The 17094-nt window shown below is 34.0% G+C and overlaps 3 protein-coding genes and 1 long non-coding RNA gene across 4 annotated transcripts; 2 read left to right on the top strand and 2 right to left on the bottom strand.

Moving 5' to 3' along the window:
* The first annotated feature begins 1251 nt into the window (after positions 1-1251).
* LOC123716280 lies at positions 1252-4198 on the top strand. Its single transcript, XR_006754550.1, has 2 exons — positions 1252-1434; positions 3713-4198. It is a non-coding gene; the product is annotated as an uncharacterized LOC123716280 (long non-coding RNA).
* On the bottom strand, positions 1454-6860 carry LOC123716279 (protein suppressor of hairy wing). The gene is made up of 10 exons (XM_045671941.1): positions 6473-6860; positions 5837-6124; positions 5519-5669; positions 5293-5402; positions 4818-5005; positions 4531-4652; positions 3920-4128; positions 3497-3673; positions 3257-3379; positions 1454-2335 (listed from the first exon to the last, which is right to left on the bottom strand). The coding sequence occupies exons 1-10, from the start codon at positions 6692-6694 to the stop codon at positions 2135-2137; spliced, it is 1791 nt and encodes a 596-aa protein (XP_045527897.1). The 5' UTR covers positions 6695-6860; the 3' UTR covers positions 1454-2134.
* Positions 6861-7114: 254 nt separating this feature from the next.
* LOC123716224 (TRAF3-interacting protein 1) lies at positions 7115-9577 on the top strand. Its single transcript, XM_045671857.1, has 6 exons — positions 7115-7462; positions 7638-7755; positions 7824-8797; positions 8880-9029; positions 9111-9322; positions 9421-9577. The coding sequence occupies exons 1-6, from the start codon at positions 7328-7330 to the stop codon at positions 9575-9577; spliced, it is 1746 nt and encodes a 581-aa protein (XP_045527813.1). The 5' UTR covers positions 7115-7327.
* Positions 9578-12359: 2782 nt separating this feature from the next.
* LOC123716366 (DNA-directed RNA polymerases I and III subunit RPAC1) lies at positions 12360-15327 on the bottom strand. Its single transcript, XM_045672076.1, has 6 exons — positions 14793-15327; positions 14278-14578; positions 14082-14201; positions 13808-13990; positions 12674-12901; positions 12360-12493 (listed from the first exon to the last, which is right to left on the bottom strand). The coding sequence occupies exons 1-6, from the start codon at positions 14844-14846 to the stop codon at positions 12384-12386; spliced, it is 996 nt and encodes a 331-aa protein (XP_045528032.1). The 5' UTR covers positions 14847-15327; the 3' UTR covers positions 12360-12383.
* Between the last annotated feature and the right edge of the window lie 1767 nt (positions 15328-17094).

The following is a 17094-nucleotide window of genomic DNA, read 5'->3' as shown; positions in this document are numbered from 1 at the left end:
ATTGTAGTCTTGAACTAGACTCTGCGTAAAGCTCTCTGCAAATTCCCGACAAAACTACACGAAACTTCTAAAAACTACCGAATACCGGAGTGTAGAGAATAATCATCTATATTCGTGTATCTTATAGATAATGTTATAGTAGTGGAGCCCACGATGCTTAATAGGGATTTATTTGAGGGTAGTAGAGACCTATTGAGATGTGAAGCTTAGATAATAAAAAGAAAAAAATGTTATATAATGTATATTGAATAGCTTTTCATCGGTGGGGGAGCAGCTATAGATATTCTAAAATGTAAAAAAAAAACTGTGCCATGGATATACTCGAGCGAGTCAGACATTGATAGCATTCATGTCCTACGTAATTTTATTAATATACGTATGTTAATCTGAATGTTTGCATGATGGGGGTGGTCGTATGTTAGGGTTGAAAATGAAAAAAAAATAATCGAATGCGTCTCATTTATTAATCCGACGATTTGGTTCTGACGCAAACTCGCGGATCGTCGTGGATCAAACGCAACTAGCAGGGCCTTAGACTTGAACCCTGCGGAGTTATCATTTATTTTGCGTTTTTAAAAGAAAGTAAGCCTCTACCGAAAAGGCGCATTTAATAGGTATTCTGAACAGGTATTATACATGGCAATGAGTGGCTCTAATTTATTTCTAGGACGAAAATACCGATTCGGACTTATGATTAATTACACGTAACCTGTGACCAGTATTGTGAATCGAACTAGATTCAAACGTTTACAGATACTTGCTGCGAGGAGAGAGTGCGAGTGAGACTCCTCAACAGTAAGCAGAAATGCATTACCTGTATGGCTTTTGCGGCGGCAATACCCGGGAAGATTTGCATCGCCCGATTTAAATCCATTAGTTTTTTTCTTTGGATCTATTTTATAATTTATGAAAGAGAGAACAATATCGAACAAGGCAATTACGACAAAAACTCCAATTTGCTAAGGTGCAAGTTATTAACAATAGACGTGCATTCCGTAGGTTGCGTGGAAATTTTATTAGACGATGCAGATTAAGTATTATTGTCAGAGGCAGGCTTTTGAGCATTTATTATAAAATGTTTTGTTTTATTTTAACAATTATTACATAATCTTTGTTTTGTTGAAAGGAAATTAGAGCCACTGATGGCCATGTCTAATACCTTTTTAGAATCCCTATCCTCCCTCCCCTTTCTTTACGTCACTTGCAAATTGTCAAATTAGTGAATAATACACTTTTTGACATGTAATTAACTCGCCCTACTTAAATCTAACGCGCTCGAGAATATCTGATGATTATTTTTTTTACAAATATGATGCTTTATCCTTGACGGGCGGCCATATATTTGGCGGAGGTACTTCACTGGGTACAAGATAGCCTCCTGTATATTAATCTGCCGCGTTGTAGTACTCTCGAAATCGGTATATAAACAACAAGGTAATTAAAACCAGTGATATCTTATGTAAAAATCCACTTTATTTCGTAGAACAATAATATATATTTATTTACGATAGCCCAAGAGTTTGGTTAAACACGTTTATAACAGAACCCTCTCTAACTTCTAATAGTGACCCCGATCTCAATAAAGAACTTTTGTACCACGCGATCTCAAGCAACCACGCGGTCGTAGAGAACGAGAGAAATTACTCCATATTAGAGCTAAGTGACATTCCCTGTGTAACTTAAACATATAACGTTTCATTTTTAAAACATATAAAAAATCTGCACATAAAACTGATCTTTTCAACTTAATATGCACAATGCATGTAATGGAATGATTATCCGTGCCACCGAGCACCGAGATAATAATTTCTAAAAAATTATATAAAAACTGTATTAAAACTAAGCTAAGGCACATTTCAACAATACATTCTTATGCTAAACAATCGATTCATATTTTACACATTTTAAATAGCAAACCCAAAAACATTATTCTTGATTCCTCTCTATGATTAATAAAAAAATCTAATATAAAATTAATCCGAACCCTTCGTAATACATTGTTTTATTTATTTGACAAACTTCTTTTAAAAGTTATAACAGGACTCGCTCAATAATTTGCTTTTGTAAAAATAAATATAACTATATTAATATTACGTTCTTTTTATATATATATTGTCTGAAATGGCAAGGATTTTCACACATTGTCACTGACTTGCTGCAGTATGTGCATAATAACCTGATCGATGGTGTGTGTGCCGAGCATTTTAGCAATATTCTTGTCTTCAACCACGTAGATAAACAGATGCTTCGTGTTTTCCCGCAGGCACTGAACTCGAGACCACTTTTCGCGATCGGCCGGGCGTGCCCCACAGTTTTCTATCACCTTCTCTAATATCTATAACAGTTTAATGAATTCTTAAGTTTTTTTATATAATTGGGGGGGAAAACAAGCATACAGGACGTTCAAAAAAGGGCAGTCACGGCAACCCAAAAGAGCCATCTTTAGTGGGTGTGTTGCCGGCTTTTGAGGGAGGACTACACTTGCCAATAGATGGAATAGATTGAGGTCATATCTCAAAGGGAAAATGCCTTGAAAAACGAACTGCGGAAGACTTCCAGCCATCAAGATAATGCTGATTAAATTTTGAATTGATACGGCTCTTACGGTGTTGTAACGAGGCAGGAGGGATCTACCCAAACGATTCTTCAGAACGCTCACCTTAGTACATTGTTTGAAATGTCTCTGCGTAGAGAGGGAGAATTGGGGATTGACAATTCGACGAGCCCTTCGCTGAATTTGGTCAAAAGGAAGCTGGTATTCGGGAGCACCGGCCCAGAGATGTGAGCACTATTCTATATGAGTTCGTCCTCGAGCCTCGTAGAGCTGCCTACGTTTGTACCTCGAGTGAAAATATTGCTTAGCCATACCCGAAACACACCGTTTCAGAAGTCAGTTTGGCTTCTTCTTCCAGATGATTGCGTAATTGGACCTCTTTCGATATGCCGACCCCAAGCATACTGAGGCTGCGTGAAGTACTAAGGAGAGCGCTTTCAAATTTAAGACACGACAAAAAGATCTTTGTTGGCAGAAAACGAACAAACGTAACTCTTTGTAGGGTTAATCTTCACAAGATTTTGCTACTACCCACACAGAAACGTTTCAATTTGCAAAAAAAATGTTTACCGAGGGATATATAATATTATTAATTGTTGTAATACATCCCTCGGTCTCCAGACTCCTATATCTGTCGTTGATCATTTTTCATCATCGTTTTGTATGACAAGAATAATAATAAGAAATAAAAAAATAACTTACATCTTCAATAGGCTTATCTGGCCAACCGAATGCCTCGAGCAACTCTTGATCAATAAGTTTGGACAGCAGCTCTTTGAGATTTTCAACTAATTCCTCTTCACTCAGCAGTGTGTTTGGTTCATTCTGTAACATTTGTGATATATGGGATAATTGTATCATTAAAAAGATTTATTATAATATTGAAAAAAAAATATATTTCTATAAATAATTGGCCAACTATTGTGGTCAGATTTTTCACACCTTCGGTATTTCAATCTCCATTTGATCGTTTATATCCTGCAGCCCTCCGTACAGTACCCCAGTGCCGTAGTCCTCGATGATGCGGTCAGACTCAGCATCTAACATGTTCAGGATCGCATCCAGCTCGGACTTCGACACGCGGGGCGTGGTCACACGAGGCGTAGTGACGTAAGACCCCTGGTTATATTAATCATATATATATTATACGTGTTCCAGGCTAAACGGGTAGATTCAGACCAGAACATCTAGAAAAATTATTTACGGAGGCGTTAATAACATTAATAAAATCTATTACATAAGGAAAAGAAAAAAATAGCAAAATACCCAAAAATCATGAGTGTCTCTGGCTGATCACCAACTTGTCAGTAATCAAAAATGATCAAGAGAGGCAAGCAAGGGGGCAAAGCAACGGACAATACTTACGAGCACACTCCGTACATGCATCAAGCGCTGCATGAAGACGTCCGCGTGGTGCTTCCTCACGTGTCGAAGTAAATGCTCACCCCTGACGTACGCCCTCGCGTTCACGCAGTACATGCAGCGACGGGGACGGTCCAGAGCGTGCGTCGGCACGTGGCGACGCATGTTGATTTCCTTCTCAAAGGGTTTGCCGCACACCTCGCACTTGAACGCTAAAGACAAAATTACAGTTTGTGCTTTTTAATTATATAATAATGTTAGACTAATAAAAGCCGACCGAATCACGTGTGTATGTCACTGAAGTCCTGTTAAACGGCTGGACCGATTTTTGTATGCGTTTGAGCGGCGACCTGGATGTCTAAGATTCTCAAATCAGTCCGGCAGATGGCCCTGCTTTCATACTTTGTTAATATCTTAATCGCTTGAAATGTCATGCAGGAAAACGTCCGTCGGATCCGCTAGTTATTTGTAGAATGCAATTTTGAATATGTAGAAAAGATACTACAGATGTTGAGTGAAAACTATATGCCGATGAAAATCAGTATATTCAAATAGTAAGCGCAAAAAGTTTCTTTATAAAGTTGAGCATATTTTTTAATAAATTAAATAAGTACCTTGGAGGTGTTCTTTTATATGAATGGATTGATGTTCTTCATCTTCAAATTTTTTTTCAGTGCAGTCTTCGAACGGGCATGAAAGATCATTTGGATCATGCTGTCCCTCGTGAATTGTCGCCCTTTAATAAACATAATTAATATATGAATTTTGCAAAGTTGGAAAGTCTCAGATTAACAGCTATATAAATTTTTCAAATAAGCAATATTCAATTTTTACCGACTCATGGAATATGTGATACAAATGTCAAGTTGTACAAAGATATATACAAATGAAAGAAACTTACTCTTCCCTGGTCTTGAAGCGTTTTGAGCAAATATTGCAAACAAATTCCATATGTTGATTAAGGTGCCTCAAAAGCTGGGCTTTCTGTATAAACGAGTTGGAACAGATACTGCACTTGTAGGGTTTATCCTCGACGTGTGTCAACGTATGTCGGCGCATCACCTCAATCGTGTATGTGCTGTAGCCACACTGCAAATGCCAGTTTATAGGAAAGTATAATAATTAAAAAGAACTTAAACGAAAAAGCTAATATGGAAGTATATATACAAAGAAATGTCTCCAGAAAACCTTTAACCAGAAAAGTTAGCCAAAAGTGGTAATCGACAACTAGTCCTTAGCTTTAAAAAACTTACCATTAATCAACATCCACAGCAGCAAATAAAACGTAAAGGCTAATCAATATCAAGTAGAGTAAATGTAAGGCTGTATAAAAAATGTTTTTAAGTAAGTATAAAAATCACAAAAAGACCACTCACCACTTCACAAGCATATTTCTTATCACCATGAATCTCAAGATGCTTTGTCAAAGAGCCTCTAGACTTTGTTAACTTCCCACAGTGATCACATTCATATTGTAAAGGCTTAGCTAAAAGAAGATGGGTAGTTTCATTATTTATGGTCCAAGTTTATATTGTATATCTACATTACTATTAGTGTATAATTTAAAGGTTTTAAAAATATATACCTATAAATTTAACTTACGTAAATGCATTCTTTGTGAGTGAAGAATTAGTTTTGAGAAATTCTTTGTAGAAAAATCACACATCTTGCACTGAAATCTTTTGTTCATGATATGTTGTAGCCGAAGGTGTACCAAAAGATTATCTTTCCTTGAAAATTTTGCAGAACATATCTAGAAATTATAAGTTTATAAGTACAAATATATATATATATATATATAAATATCTTTGGTAACATTATTGAATATATACCATATTTAAAGATTTATTTAGGTGGTCTACAACAGATTACCAAATATTCAGCCAATGGCACCCAGCCTCTTTAATATGTTTTACTTACACCGCAAGAAAATTCCCGAAGCTTTCGGCCATCACAACCTTTTTGCAACATGTGACGAGTTACATGTGCTCTTCGTACAAAAGTCTGAGTACAGAACTGACATGAATATGTGCCTGAGTTATGTTTCTTGTCTAAATGATCTTGTAAAATTTCTTTATTTGGGCAAATGACAGAGCAGTGTTCACAGCAAACCCCATCAGGACCTTCATAATGCTCATTTTCAACATGTTTTTTATAGCTCTTCTTAAAAACAAATACTTTAGTGCATTTGGGACAGTGTAATTTAGGCTGAAACAAATATAAACAGCTCTTTCAGTTTAACTTTGATTAAACTAGAACTAAATTTCTATATTATAAATTTAAAAAGTTATAAATCATATGAACAATCATCAATTATTAGATGTGTGTGACTAGTTGCAGAGTTAAAAATATCATTGTCTATTACTTTCCAATTATACACATTGACTCCCAACTAAAATAATATCAAGAAGTAAAAATAACAATAAGTTGTCATAATTTTTCCTATGTAATATATAAATAAATAAATGATTTCAGGTTGTATTCGATATTAGATAGAAGTTTTGTATTAATTTGTTCCTTAACTTATTTTTTAATTCTTCACGTAATATTTCCTACCTTCTCTTCGTGTAAAGTATCATTCCCACAGCTATTGACATGCGCAATCAAATATTGCCTCTTCTTAAAGGATTTCTTACAATAGGAGCAAATATATTCCATAACTTCTTTGCTCAGATTTTCTGACACTTCGATGTCTTTCTCAAAAACTAAATTTTTCCTTGAGTTTAATGGCTGAGATAATTTATGACGTGGCCGTCCTCTTTTGCGTTTAGGAGGCATTTTTTTAGAAAAATATAAAAGCACTCCTAAAATAACTTGATATTCTATTTGAACAAACTTACACTTTAGTCTTTGATAATACTTTCATTCAGGCGCTATTTGCTTAATTATAGCCATGCTATACTATCCTTGCTTAAAATTTTAAATGGAGTAACCGCACAGAGTATATATTATAATAGTATGATAGAGTTAACAGACTAGAGAGGTATGGCTAACGACTGTGACACGACGATCAAAATCGAAAGACGACAACGCTAGCTAATAGCTATTTGGCTCTTAACGTCAATGAGTTACATTTAAGAGAGAATGAGACGGCTAATTTTCACTAATGTTTTTGTTTGCATGGTGGTGCGAACCTTATTGAAAAATTGTTAGGCTGTAATTATTACAAGGATTACTCTTTATCTTAATAATCTTATCTAACATATCTTATTCTGAGTTGATGTTTAAGGTGAAGTATTTGGTACATGTTTCCGTTTCCATGGTGATCGAGATTGTAAACAAACAATACTTTAGTGCCGTACTTAACCGTATTAACTAGTGTAAATAAATACTTATGTAACATTTTTGCTTTTATTAAAATACTTACAAAATAATAATCAGTGCTCAGTGATAGCTAGAATAACATGAATCATGGAAAAAGAATTAGATTTAAGCATTATAAAAGCTACTCAATTGTCTCTTGGAAAATACGTAAAACGTCCTCCACTATCCGATAAACTATTAAAAAAACCACCCTTTCGTTTCTTACACGATATTGTGACTTCAGTAAGTACTACATACAAAATATAACCTTTGTAATAATTACTTCCATCATTTATTTCTTCATGTTTCCTTTTTACGGAAGCTTCTAGAATTTGAACTTTTATTTAATGTGTAAATATGGACACTTAAGTTTTCACAAGATTAGAATTTTAATAGTTGAATTTAAAATTATTCACAGGTATTAAAATCAACAGGATTTTTTGAAGGTTTATTTGAAGACCATGAACTTAAATCTGACAATGTTAAAGACCGAGAAGCAAAAATTACTTTTTTGAATAAAGTTATTTATGTAATCAGTAAGTGTTTTTGACATAAGTAAGTAAGCATTAAGTCAGTAAGTCAAACGATTATTTCTGTTTTTAAGGTAAAACTGTTGGTAAAGAATTGAACGTAAAGCCTTCAAAGATAGTTGCTGGACAAGAACCTGAAAAAACAAATGAGCTATTGCAATGCTTGGCAGAAGCTTTAGATAAAAAACTTACATCAGAAGATGCTGTCAGAAGTTCTCGAGAAGCCACTACATCAAAAGATACTGTCAGAAGTTCTCGAAAAGCCACTGATGACAAAAAAAATGTTTCTAAAGAGAAAGAAATATCTAAGTCAAAAACAAAAACCGAGAAAAATGGGACCACATCTAATAAACGTATTAAAATAAAAGAAAATAATACAAAACAAAAACCAGATTCATCTAAAAACATTTCACAACAAATCTTAACCGATGCTAAAGATGTCAAGGGAAAGAAACATAAAGTTTTGCATGACAATAATATCAAAGAGAATATTAATGAAATAGTTCCGCGCAACGATAATCATTATAATATTAGTCCTTTTAAAGAAACTCTGCCTTTAGCCGAAACTCTACAAAATGATAATATAGATGCAATTAGTGATAAAAATAGCAGCAATGAGGGGCAAGAAAACGTTAATAGTGAATTCATAGAATTTCCAGAATCTGATATTTCTATCTACCCTAAGACCAAAAAAGAAATTCAATCGGGAGAAAATGGCGTTAATAGTAATAATTATGAGCCTGTTAATCCCGAAAAAAATGAAGTTGAGAAAATATCAGATCGTAGTTTTAATGAAAATTCAGGAGTCACAGATTATTCTGATATAAAAGGCAAAGGGGAACCAGAAAGTTATAAAAATATGGAAATTTCTAATTCCAGTATAGAAAATTATATTACCAGTAATAGACCTTCTAGTGTCAGACCTTCATCGACCCGTCCAGGTGCACCTAAAGTGCGTGATAAACAAGATTACAGGAATCTACCAGATGCTGAAAACATTGTTATTGGAAAAGTTAATATTATTTCAGAAAATATACTGCAGGAAGAGGTAGTTATAAAAGTGTTACATTTACTCTGCTGATTTTCTACACCTTTATTATTTAATTGGTTAAGCTATGACTTTATTATAGGACGAGGAATCTACATTGGTTATTGAAAATTATACTGATGATATAAAATCTCATCACACGCATGACTATGTCTTAGACCAACACGGACATTTAGTTCAACAGATTTTAGATTCACAAAAAGAATTTACTCAAGTTAATAAAACTGAAATTGTAAGTCTTGGTCATTTTATAAATACTTTTGCATTGCTTTACTTATATCGACTTAATACATGTTACATTTTTACCGTACAGGACTGGACAAGTGGATCACAGAAAACTAGAGATGATTTCAGTAGAGAGGTAGAACAAATACGTTTTAATGTTCAAGCTCTGTCTCGTGTCGCAAATCCATTGGGGAAAATTCTTGACCATATACAAGAAGACGTTGAAGTCATGCGCCAAGAATTGTCTCAGTGGTTACTGATTTTTAACGAAACGACAAAAAAGTTGTTAATACAGAAAGCGTTAGTATTTTTATACATTCATATACCTATTAATGACTTAGGATTAATAGGTTAACGTTTACCTAGATTTTGTAATACAATTTCATTTCATTTTTCAGATTGAATGAGGAGATAATAGCGCCGCTACGCATAAAGACAACACAGTTGGACATGGACATTTCAGAAAAATATAAAAAAATTGACAATATGAAAATAATTGTTTATAAAAATAATACAAAAATTGACAAGTTGCTAGCGAATGAGCATATTAAATAAAGTACTAAAATAATGAAATAAAATAATTATAACAATTGAAATTGTTGATATACACTTAATAGTTGAGGTACACTTTAGACAAATATGATACAAATATGATACGTTATCTTAAATAATTTTATTTTAATAATAATTTATATCTAATGCAAGTTATTATTTATGATTTTTAATTTTTATATTGTTAAAGACACCGAAACTTGTATTATAACAGCTTTAAGGGTTTTTTTTTCATTATCTTATGATAAAACTATTAAATATTTAGTAGGTCTAGGTATCTTATATTATTATGAACATATGAACTGTGTGGGTGTGTTTCAAAAGACACATATTTCATGCATAGTTAAACACCCAGTTCCGGATACGAACTCACCGGTACTCGAGGTGATGAGAACTTAGAGAAACTGATCGTGGTCGCTGACACAAACTTCAAAAAGATCACGTGGCCCTTTAGTTTCCAGATAGATCTATCAAGTGAAAGACTCGTCGTCTTCAAACCTGTAATAAGAGAGGCGCTGGACAGACAAACAGATAGTTCGCCCCAGATATTTCTTTGTCCTCGTTGCTTAGTCATGAGCTACCGACTGAAGAGAGTTAATTAAAATCTATATGATATTCTGAACATCCTTATTGGTGTAGTAAAAAAGGATAAACCTGACTAAGAACGCACCAACAATATCGCATGGCAAGCCACGTTATGTCGTAGAAGAAACAAATCCGGCGATTCCGATTCCGATTCCGAAACTATACATTTCTCTTAGACGCGTAAATGAAGAAAAAAAAATGCGGTTCTCACTATATTCGACTTTTGTAATTGTACATTTTTCAATTGTGTTCTACGTTGTACACAATACACAGTTTGAAAGTCTCTCGTAATGGAGCGTTGGAACTTCTTCCTCGTCGAAACTCAACGAAAGGAGTGCGTCATACTATTTATGTACATCGATGTTTATTTTAGATCGCAGTTTTCCATTAATATTAATTTTATATAAAATTTAAATAGTGGGAAATTTCTGTCATTAAAAATGGGATCTCTCAAGAAAAAGAGCTATAATTTCTGGTCATCTCAGACGAATCTTGAAAATACCTGTAAGGGGGTAGCCCTTATAACTAACTATGGAACTTTTTGTCATAAATTGTTGTTTTTAAATAATATGCTCAGTTATGCTGTGCACCGTGTGCACTGGAATTGTGGTCTGTGTACTGTTGTTGTTAGTTTATACTCATACTCTAGTCTAGTCTGAACTCTACTCCTTCATCTGTGCTGTTGTTTTTCATTACTTTGCAATCACGTATCATTGGTATATTATTTAAAGATATTAATGTCCACACTATTTTAGATATGTGATATATTTGTTATTGCATTATTATGATTTAAACCTGATTATACTTCTCAAGTTAATGTGATATAGTAAATATTGAAATAGCATTTTATCAGTATAAATCAAAAAATACTATGGGTAGCTTAGATAAAGGTGTTTTGACGGGATTTATATGCAGATTGTGTTCAGAAATGCATCGTGTAGTGCTTCATATATATGGAGAGGAAGGCATACGATTATGCATTTCCGAAAAAATTAATCGATATCTGTCAATAAACGTTAGTAGACGTTTTATATAATTTATTTACTTTAAAATATGTTAATTACTAGTGACTTGAATTGTTTTTATTTTAGGTATCTCGTTCAGATCCTTTACCTAAAACAATATGCAAGAATTGCTTGGAACGTTTAGAGAACCAACATAGACTTGTCATGCGTATCGAACAAGCAGCAAATATGCTTAAAGGCCAGAGAAGGGCCAGAGTTAGCAGAGGCTGCTATGTGAGTGTCTGTGATGAGTCAAATGACCCCTCTCACTCTCCACCTTCAGAGTAGGTCCCTATATCTCTTATATTATCAGACTTTATATTTTATTCTAAACAGGAATGTAGATATTTGAAGATAAAGAACTTTAAATTATTGTAAAAAAATTACTAATGATTATTTTTTCAATTACATGTTATTGTTATCTACTTCTTATTAAGTTATGTGTATGTTACAAAGGTTTTTCATTTCTTTTAATGACTAGGTGATATAAAGTAGGCAATATGAATGGCTTTTCAATCTTATACAGAATAAGTAAGTAAAAATAATTATATCCCATGCACCATAAGCGATAATTACAAGACTTATAACAGTACAGAAGAGAGTTATTACATAAAGATACTATAATTTTATGTTGCTGGCCAATATGTTAATTTTCCACATAAGTATACAGCAGTAGAGGACTGCATTTAAAAAGGCAGCCGTATAGTTAAACTATAAGATAATAAAATTGAGTAGGAATAATAATGAATAAAACCAAGGATAATGTCATAAACACATCTCTGTAAACAGTGAATAACAAGAAAAATGCTGAACAGGTAATAATCATAACTATCAGTAAACACAGCTGGAGGAGACCAATACCCAAGATGGGTTTAGAACCATATACTAAATACCTAACTTCATGCTGAACTTTACTTATACTTTTGTACATTGTAGTTTATATAATTTTTTATTCAAATCCATTTGTAAATATCTGTTTTTTCATATAAGGTTGGATATATTCTTTTTTTTAAACTATGAAATTAAACCATTCTAATAATGTATTATTAAATTAATTGAAAGCCAGCGTTTAGTATAAGTTACATTAATCATTGATATAAGCTATTTTGTGCGATATTAAGTATTAGGTATAAATATGATTTTACTATAATTAGGATATTCAGATGCATGAATATAATGAAATAAAAACTACGAAATCAATCGATTTTTTTCTTTAATAATTAAAAATTTGATAATTCATCCAATATTGTTTTACATTTGTCTCTCAGTATTTTAATTGATTCAGTGAAGATTACATGAGGTGCCATTGCTCCAACAGACTCAACATTGACTGAAAAAGAAAATAGTAATAACTAAATATAATAGGGGCAATTAATAAGGTCAAAAAACTTTAAAATATTGTAGTATCAAGTATTGTGAAAAATACCATACCAATTTTTATTTTTAACTAAAAATTTGCTTATAAAAGCCAATTAAGTAGTAATAACTATATTTAAAGTTTAATACTTACATATGAAATGATCCCTAATTCTGCTTAATATTACAGAATTTTTAATAGAGTCATATCTGTACACATTTCTACTACAACTATCATATCGAGCATCCTTTACAAATGCACAACCATTAGAATCAATTCCTATCACTCCAGGTGAAAAACAACTTTGTAGTAGTGTTGCATCGCCACCATTCACCTCCTGTGTTAAGGTTATTTCTGGAAGAAGTCTGTAGGTTGCTGTAGCTAAAAAAAAGTTCAGGTCTATTCATTTTTAACATTTTCATAATTTAATTATGATTTCTGTTTTTAAATTTTATTAATTTAACAGATCTATCCTATCAAATTAGCAGGGATTTATTTTTATATTATGATCAACTACCAAATAGTTTGTAATAAATAAAATAGATATAATGACTTATTCCTATCATAGTATCAGACATTGAGCTGAAAGTAATGATTTTACATTGTATGTGCATATGTAGTTTTTGTATGTTCATATGTTAAGTTGAAGGGTTGTAGTCTTTTACTCCTGCGGTGACTAGCCATATTAGGAGAGGTGGAGGGGAAAAAATTTGATGACAATGGCACAAAATAAATTAGGGTGGAGGAGGCCTTCTCCCAGACAGGGGCAGCATCTTAGTTAAAACTGTAAAATTATCATTTTTTTTATCAAACGTATGTCTTAGATATGGAATAAAGGCTTATTATTATTATTCTTCATAGCTAAAACTTATTAAAATTACTGAAAACAATGTGGGAAACGACTAGTATTTAGAATAGATACATAGGCTGCATTTCATATATCTACTTACAAAGCAGCAATACTACTAATTAAGTGAGTGATTGATTACTATACTATACTAAATAATTAAATTAGTAAAAGAAATGCAACTATGGGGTGTGCAATTAGTTAATGAAAGGACCATTGATTAATTAAGATAAAAGATACACATAATGAGCCAAGAAAACTGAAGATAAAACATAGTATAACTGTAGATGGCGACATAGTTTTTTAAAACAATGGTTTTCATATTTAAAAAAATATATATATTCATTACAATAAATATCTATAAACAATAAAATAATGTCAGTCTTTTTCTTCTGTTCCCAGCAGGTTGATGATTATAGAAAAATAATGAAATTACTAACCAACTGGAGAGAACTTAGCGTGATCCCTTCCAATTCCTTTAATCGCAACAAGATTAAGATCTAACTCATGGCCTGGTCTCATTTTTGATATCAATATATCCCCATGTACAGGCCCAACATCATTGTCTTTGTGAACAGAACCTTGATTTCCTATAGAAAGCCATTTCATTTGTGATGAATATACTAAAACAAATAACAAATACTTAGTTGTTATACTGATGTAATTTGTCTATATAAAGATAAATATGTCTATAAAGCTTTAGATAAATTTTACCACTATGATTTTCATATAAATCTTCGGGCCTGAATGAATCTTTTGTTTGTGTCTTATTGAGAGTGCATTTTACTTTCAATGAAAATTCTAATGTATCAAACTCAGTCCCCTCAGTTGCACCTAGAATGAAAGCAAAAATATCAAATATTAAACCTTGTGTGAACATGCATTCATTAATAATAAAACAACAAATTACCTTCAGGACGATATTCAAATAATCTTGGGTCAGCTTTTAGAGGTATTAAGCCTAATCTATGGGCTAATATTTCATCTTGAATTATTGATGTGTTATTTTTAATCATCACTTTTTCTATAGCCATACTAGGCACTTCGCTTAGCATAATTCTACGGAAAGCATTTGCAAATGCTGGCTGTATACCAATTAAATCAAATTCCATTTCCAGATTGTCCATTTTTACAATGACAATACGAAACCTTTCTTTAAACTTCCTGAAGTCCCATTTATCATCAGCTAATCCATAATCTTCAGCAGCGTTCTGCAATTCAATATTAACAAAGTGTTGTTTTTTTACAAATAGTAGTTTAAGGATATGAATATATAAAAAAATTGATATAAATAGAAGATAACTCTGTAGCATTTATCTTCTATCGCGGCACACTTAGTTTTAATTAATTTGTAAAAGAGATGAGATAAGAGCCAATGCTAGCAAATTTAAAAATCTCCAATATTGTTAATGAACATAACCTAACCTTAACACGAAATTCTTCTAGGAATACCCGGGGCTTTTCATCTAACTTTGGCATTTTGGACGTCTATAAAATTATTTTATTTAAGGTAAAATTTCAACAGGAGAGACACACAAACACTTTAAATAAGGTCAGAAATTCAAAACAACATTCCTCGTTCATGTGGAAAACATTAAAAAAAATCTAAATATTTTAGTTGTTTTTTAATATTCATTCGCCATACGGCTAAGCTAAAGTCTTTCGCCTTTACCAATTACCAAGACTATATGGAGCTTGAGCCAAATGCCAAACGAATTTGTATGATCACGAGACAAAGTGAAGTCATTTTCGCCCAAATTTCTTTGATGGTAGTGGGTCATCTCTATTGTGAAATTACTCTATCTCAAGCCCATGATCATATAAGACGATATTGTCCTTGTGCAATGACTACAATGTTCTGTGGTACGGTCTTGTTGCACGACACAAGGTATACATTAAAAAATTCACAATATTTTGAATACTGAATTACTTCACTTTGCATTGGCCATTGTAGGATTTCACAAGTTTGAACATCAAAAATATTTCTCAACACCACTTTTTATCTGGCTTCAGCAACAGAAGCTTAAAGACAATATGCATTTCCGAAACATAGACAAAAAAGCATAAATAATATTGTCATTATATTTACTGGTTTAGTCTACACACATTTAAATACCTAGGTAACACTGAAAGTGTTTAGAAAATGAAAACGGCTTAATGTAGAAAGTTGCCAATACTTTTATTGTTTTTCGAAGTAATCCGTTCATCTCTACACATCGTCGCATTCGATGGAACCACTGAGAAAAGCAGTGGGCCCATTCTTCCTTAGGGGTCTCTTCTATGGCATTTTTGTACGCTTTCACTGCATCTTCAGGGCTCATAAAGTGAAAAACTCGAATTTTATTTTTAGTTCTTGGGGATAAATGAAATTCGCGGGACGCCAGGTCAGGACTGTATGGCGGTTGTCTCATTATCTCGACACCGTCCGACCTTAAACCCGTGAACGCTGGGGTCCCACAAGGCTGTGTTTTATCCCCGACCCTGATTCTTCTGCATATCAATTATATGTTGCAACTTAGCAACATTAATTGCTATGCGGATGGCAGCACTGGGGTTACTCTTTATACTGGCCGGGCAGTTGTCGATGAGTACCGAAACAAACTTGTGTCTGAAGTCGAAACTCTACTACGTGGAGTTTCGGACTGGGGTAAACTAAACCTAGTTCAAGAATATACATATTTGCGCTTTTTCCGCAAAAAACAGCACCTTTGCGCTATTCCTTTTTTCAAAGACTCTTCTTAAAGCCACAGCCAGCATCGGAAAACTTGTACTATATATAGCTATTTTATGGCAAATTTTATTTTATTTTAGTGGGAGTGCCATGCTGTTGCTTTCGGGCTTCAGCCAAACGGGCAGGCACGACCGGGGCAGTACCACTGTCTCACAGAAAACCGGCGTGAAGTGATGCAATAGGTTCATCTTATTGTACTCGCGTTTCGTGCGGTGAGTGAGACTCCCGGAGCCCATCAATTCCCCCCCCCCCCCCCAGAATATGAAGATGCAGTTTAAACAGAGATTACCCCAGGGGGGTACCACACGTTTCCGCTGTGGAGAATCACCCTCTGAGCGTCCATCATCGGAACAATTAGTATTCGGTGGTGGATGCACAGGCTGCCCTTCGTATTCTGGGGTGGGCAAAAACTGCGCAAAAAACTTTAACTTTAGGTTTCGATCTCGGGGCAAACGGAAGAATTTACCGAAGGCATCCCCTTCCACGCTCTCAGTGGACTTTACCAATGTTAGGGGGCTCAACTCTAATCTTAACGCGGTTCACTTTCACCTCGAAACTGCGAAGCCGGCCTTATTCTTCCTTACTGAGACTCAGATATCCTCCCCGGCTGATACTTCCTACCTCTCCTACCCGGGGTACAAATTGGAATATTCATTTGTGCCGCGGGAGTTTGCGTGTACGTCAGAGAGGATATCTGTTCTCGTCGCCTCGGGTCGCTTGAAGGAAGGGACCTATCTAGCCTCTGGCTGCGCGTAGACTGCGATGACCATCCGCGATTCTACGCATGCCTGTATAGGTCCCATAGCGGAAATACCGAAACTGACCGACTCATTGAGCACATCCAAATGGCTACAGATTCCCTGCTCGAAGGGGTTCCTACCGCTGAAATCGTGATACTTGACGATTTTAACGCTCACCATGCCGATTGGCTGGGCTCGGAAACCACCGATCACGTGGGAAGATCCTTTCACGACTTTGCTTTAGCTTACGACCTGT

This window comes from Pieris brassicae, chromosome 11 (genome assembly GCF_905147105.1).
Source record: "Pieris brassicae chromosome 11, ilPieBrab1.1, whole genome shotgun sequence".
Classification (NCBI taxonomy): Eukaryota; Metazoa; Arthropoda; class Insecta; order Lepidoptera; family Pieridae; genus Pieris; species Pieris brassicae.
Note: the sequence above shows the minus strand (reverse complement) of the source record. Positions and strands in the feature narration are given on the sequence as shown.

Coding starts and splice junctions, on each gene's coding strand:
- LOC123716366 (XM_045672076.1), bottom strand. CDS start 14,846: ATGCCAAAGTTAGATGAAAAGCCCCGGGTATTCCTAGAAGAATTTCGT. Junction 14,202..14,277: donor ATTTGAATATCGTCCTGAAG/GTAATTTGTTGT, acceptor CTTTCATTCTAG/GTGCAACTGAGGGGACTGAG. Junction 13,991..14,081: donor TTTATATGAAAATCATAGTG/GTAAAATTTATC, acceptor TATTTGTTTTAG/TATATTCATCACAAATGAAA.
- LOC123716224 (XM_045671857.1), top strand. CDS start 7,328: ATGGAAAAAGAATTAGATTTAAGCATTATAAAAGCTACTCAATTGTCT. Junction 8,798..8,879: donor AAAATATACTGCAGGAAGAG/GTAGTTATAAAA, acceptor ACTTTATTATAG/GACGAGGAATCTACATTGGT. Junction 9,323..9,420: donor AAGTTGTTAATACAGAAAGC/GTTAGTATTTTT, acceptor TTCATTTTTCAG/ATTGAATGAGGAGATAATAG.
- LOC123716279 (XM_045671941.1), bottom strand. CDS start 6,694: ATGCCTCCTAAACGCAAAAGAGGACGGCCACGTCATAAATTATCTCAG. Junction 4,653..4,817: donor CGCTTCAAGACCAGGGAAGA/GTAAGTTTCTTT, acceptor TGTTTATTAAAG/GGCGACAATTCACGAGGGAC. Junction 4,129..4,530: donor TATAAAAGAACACCTCCAAG/GTACTTATTTAA, acceptor TTTTGTCTTTAG/CGTTCAAGTGCGAGGTGTGC.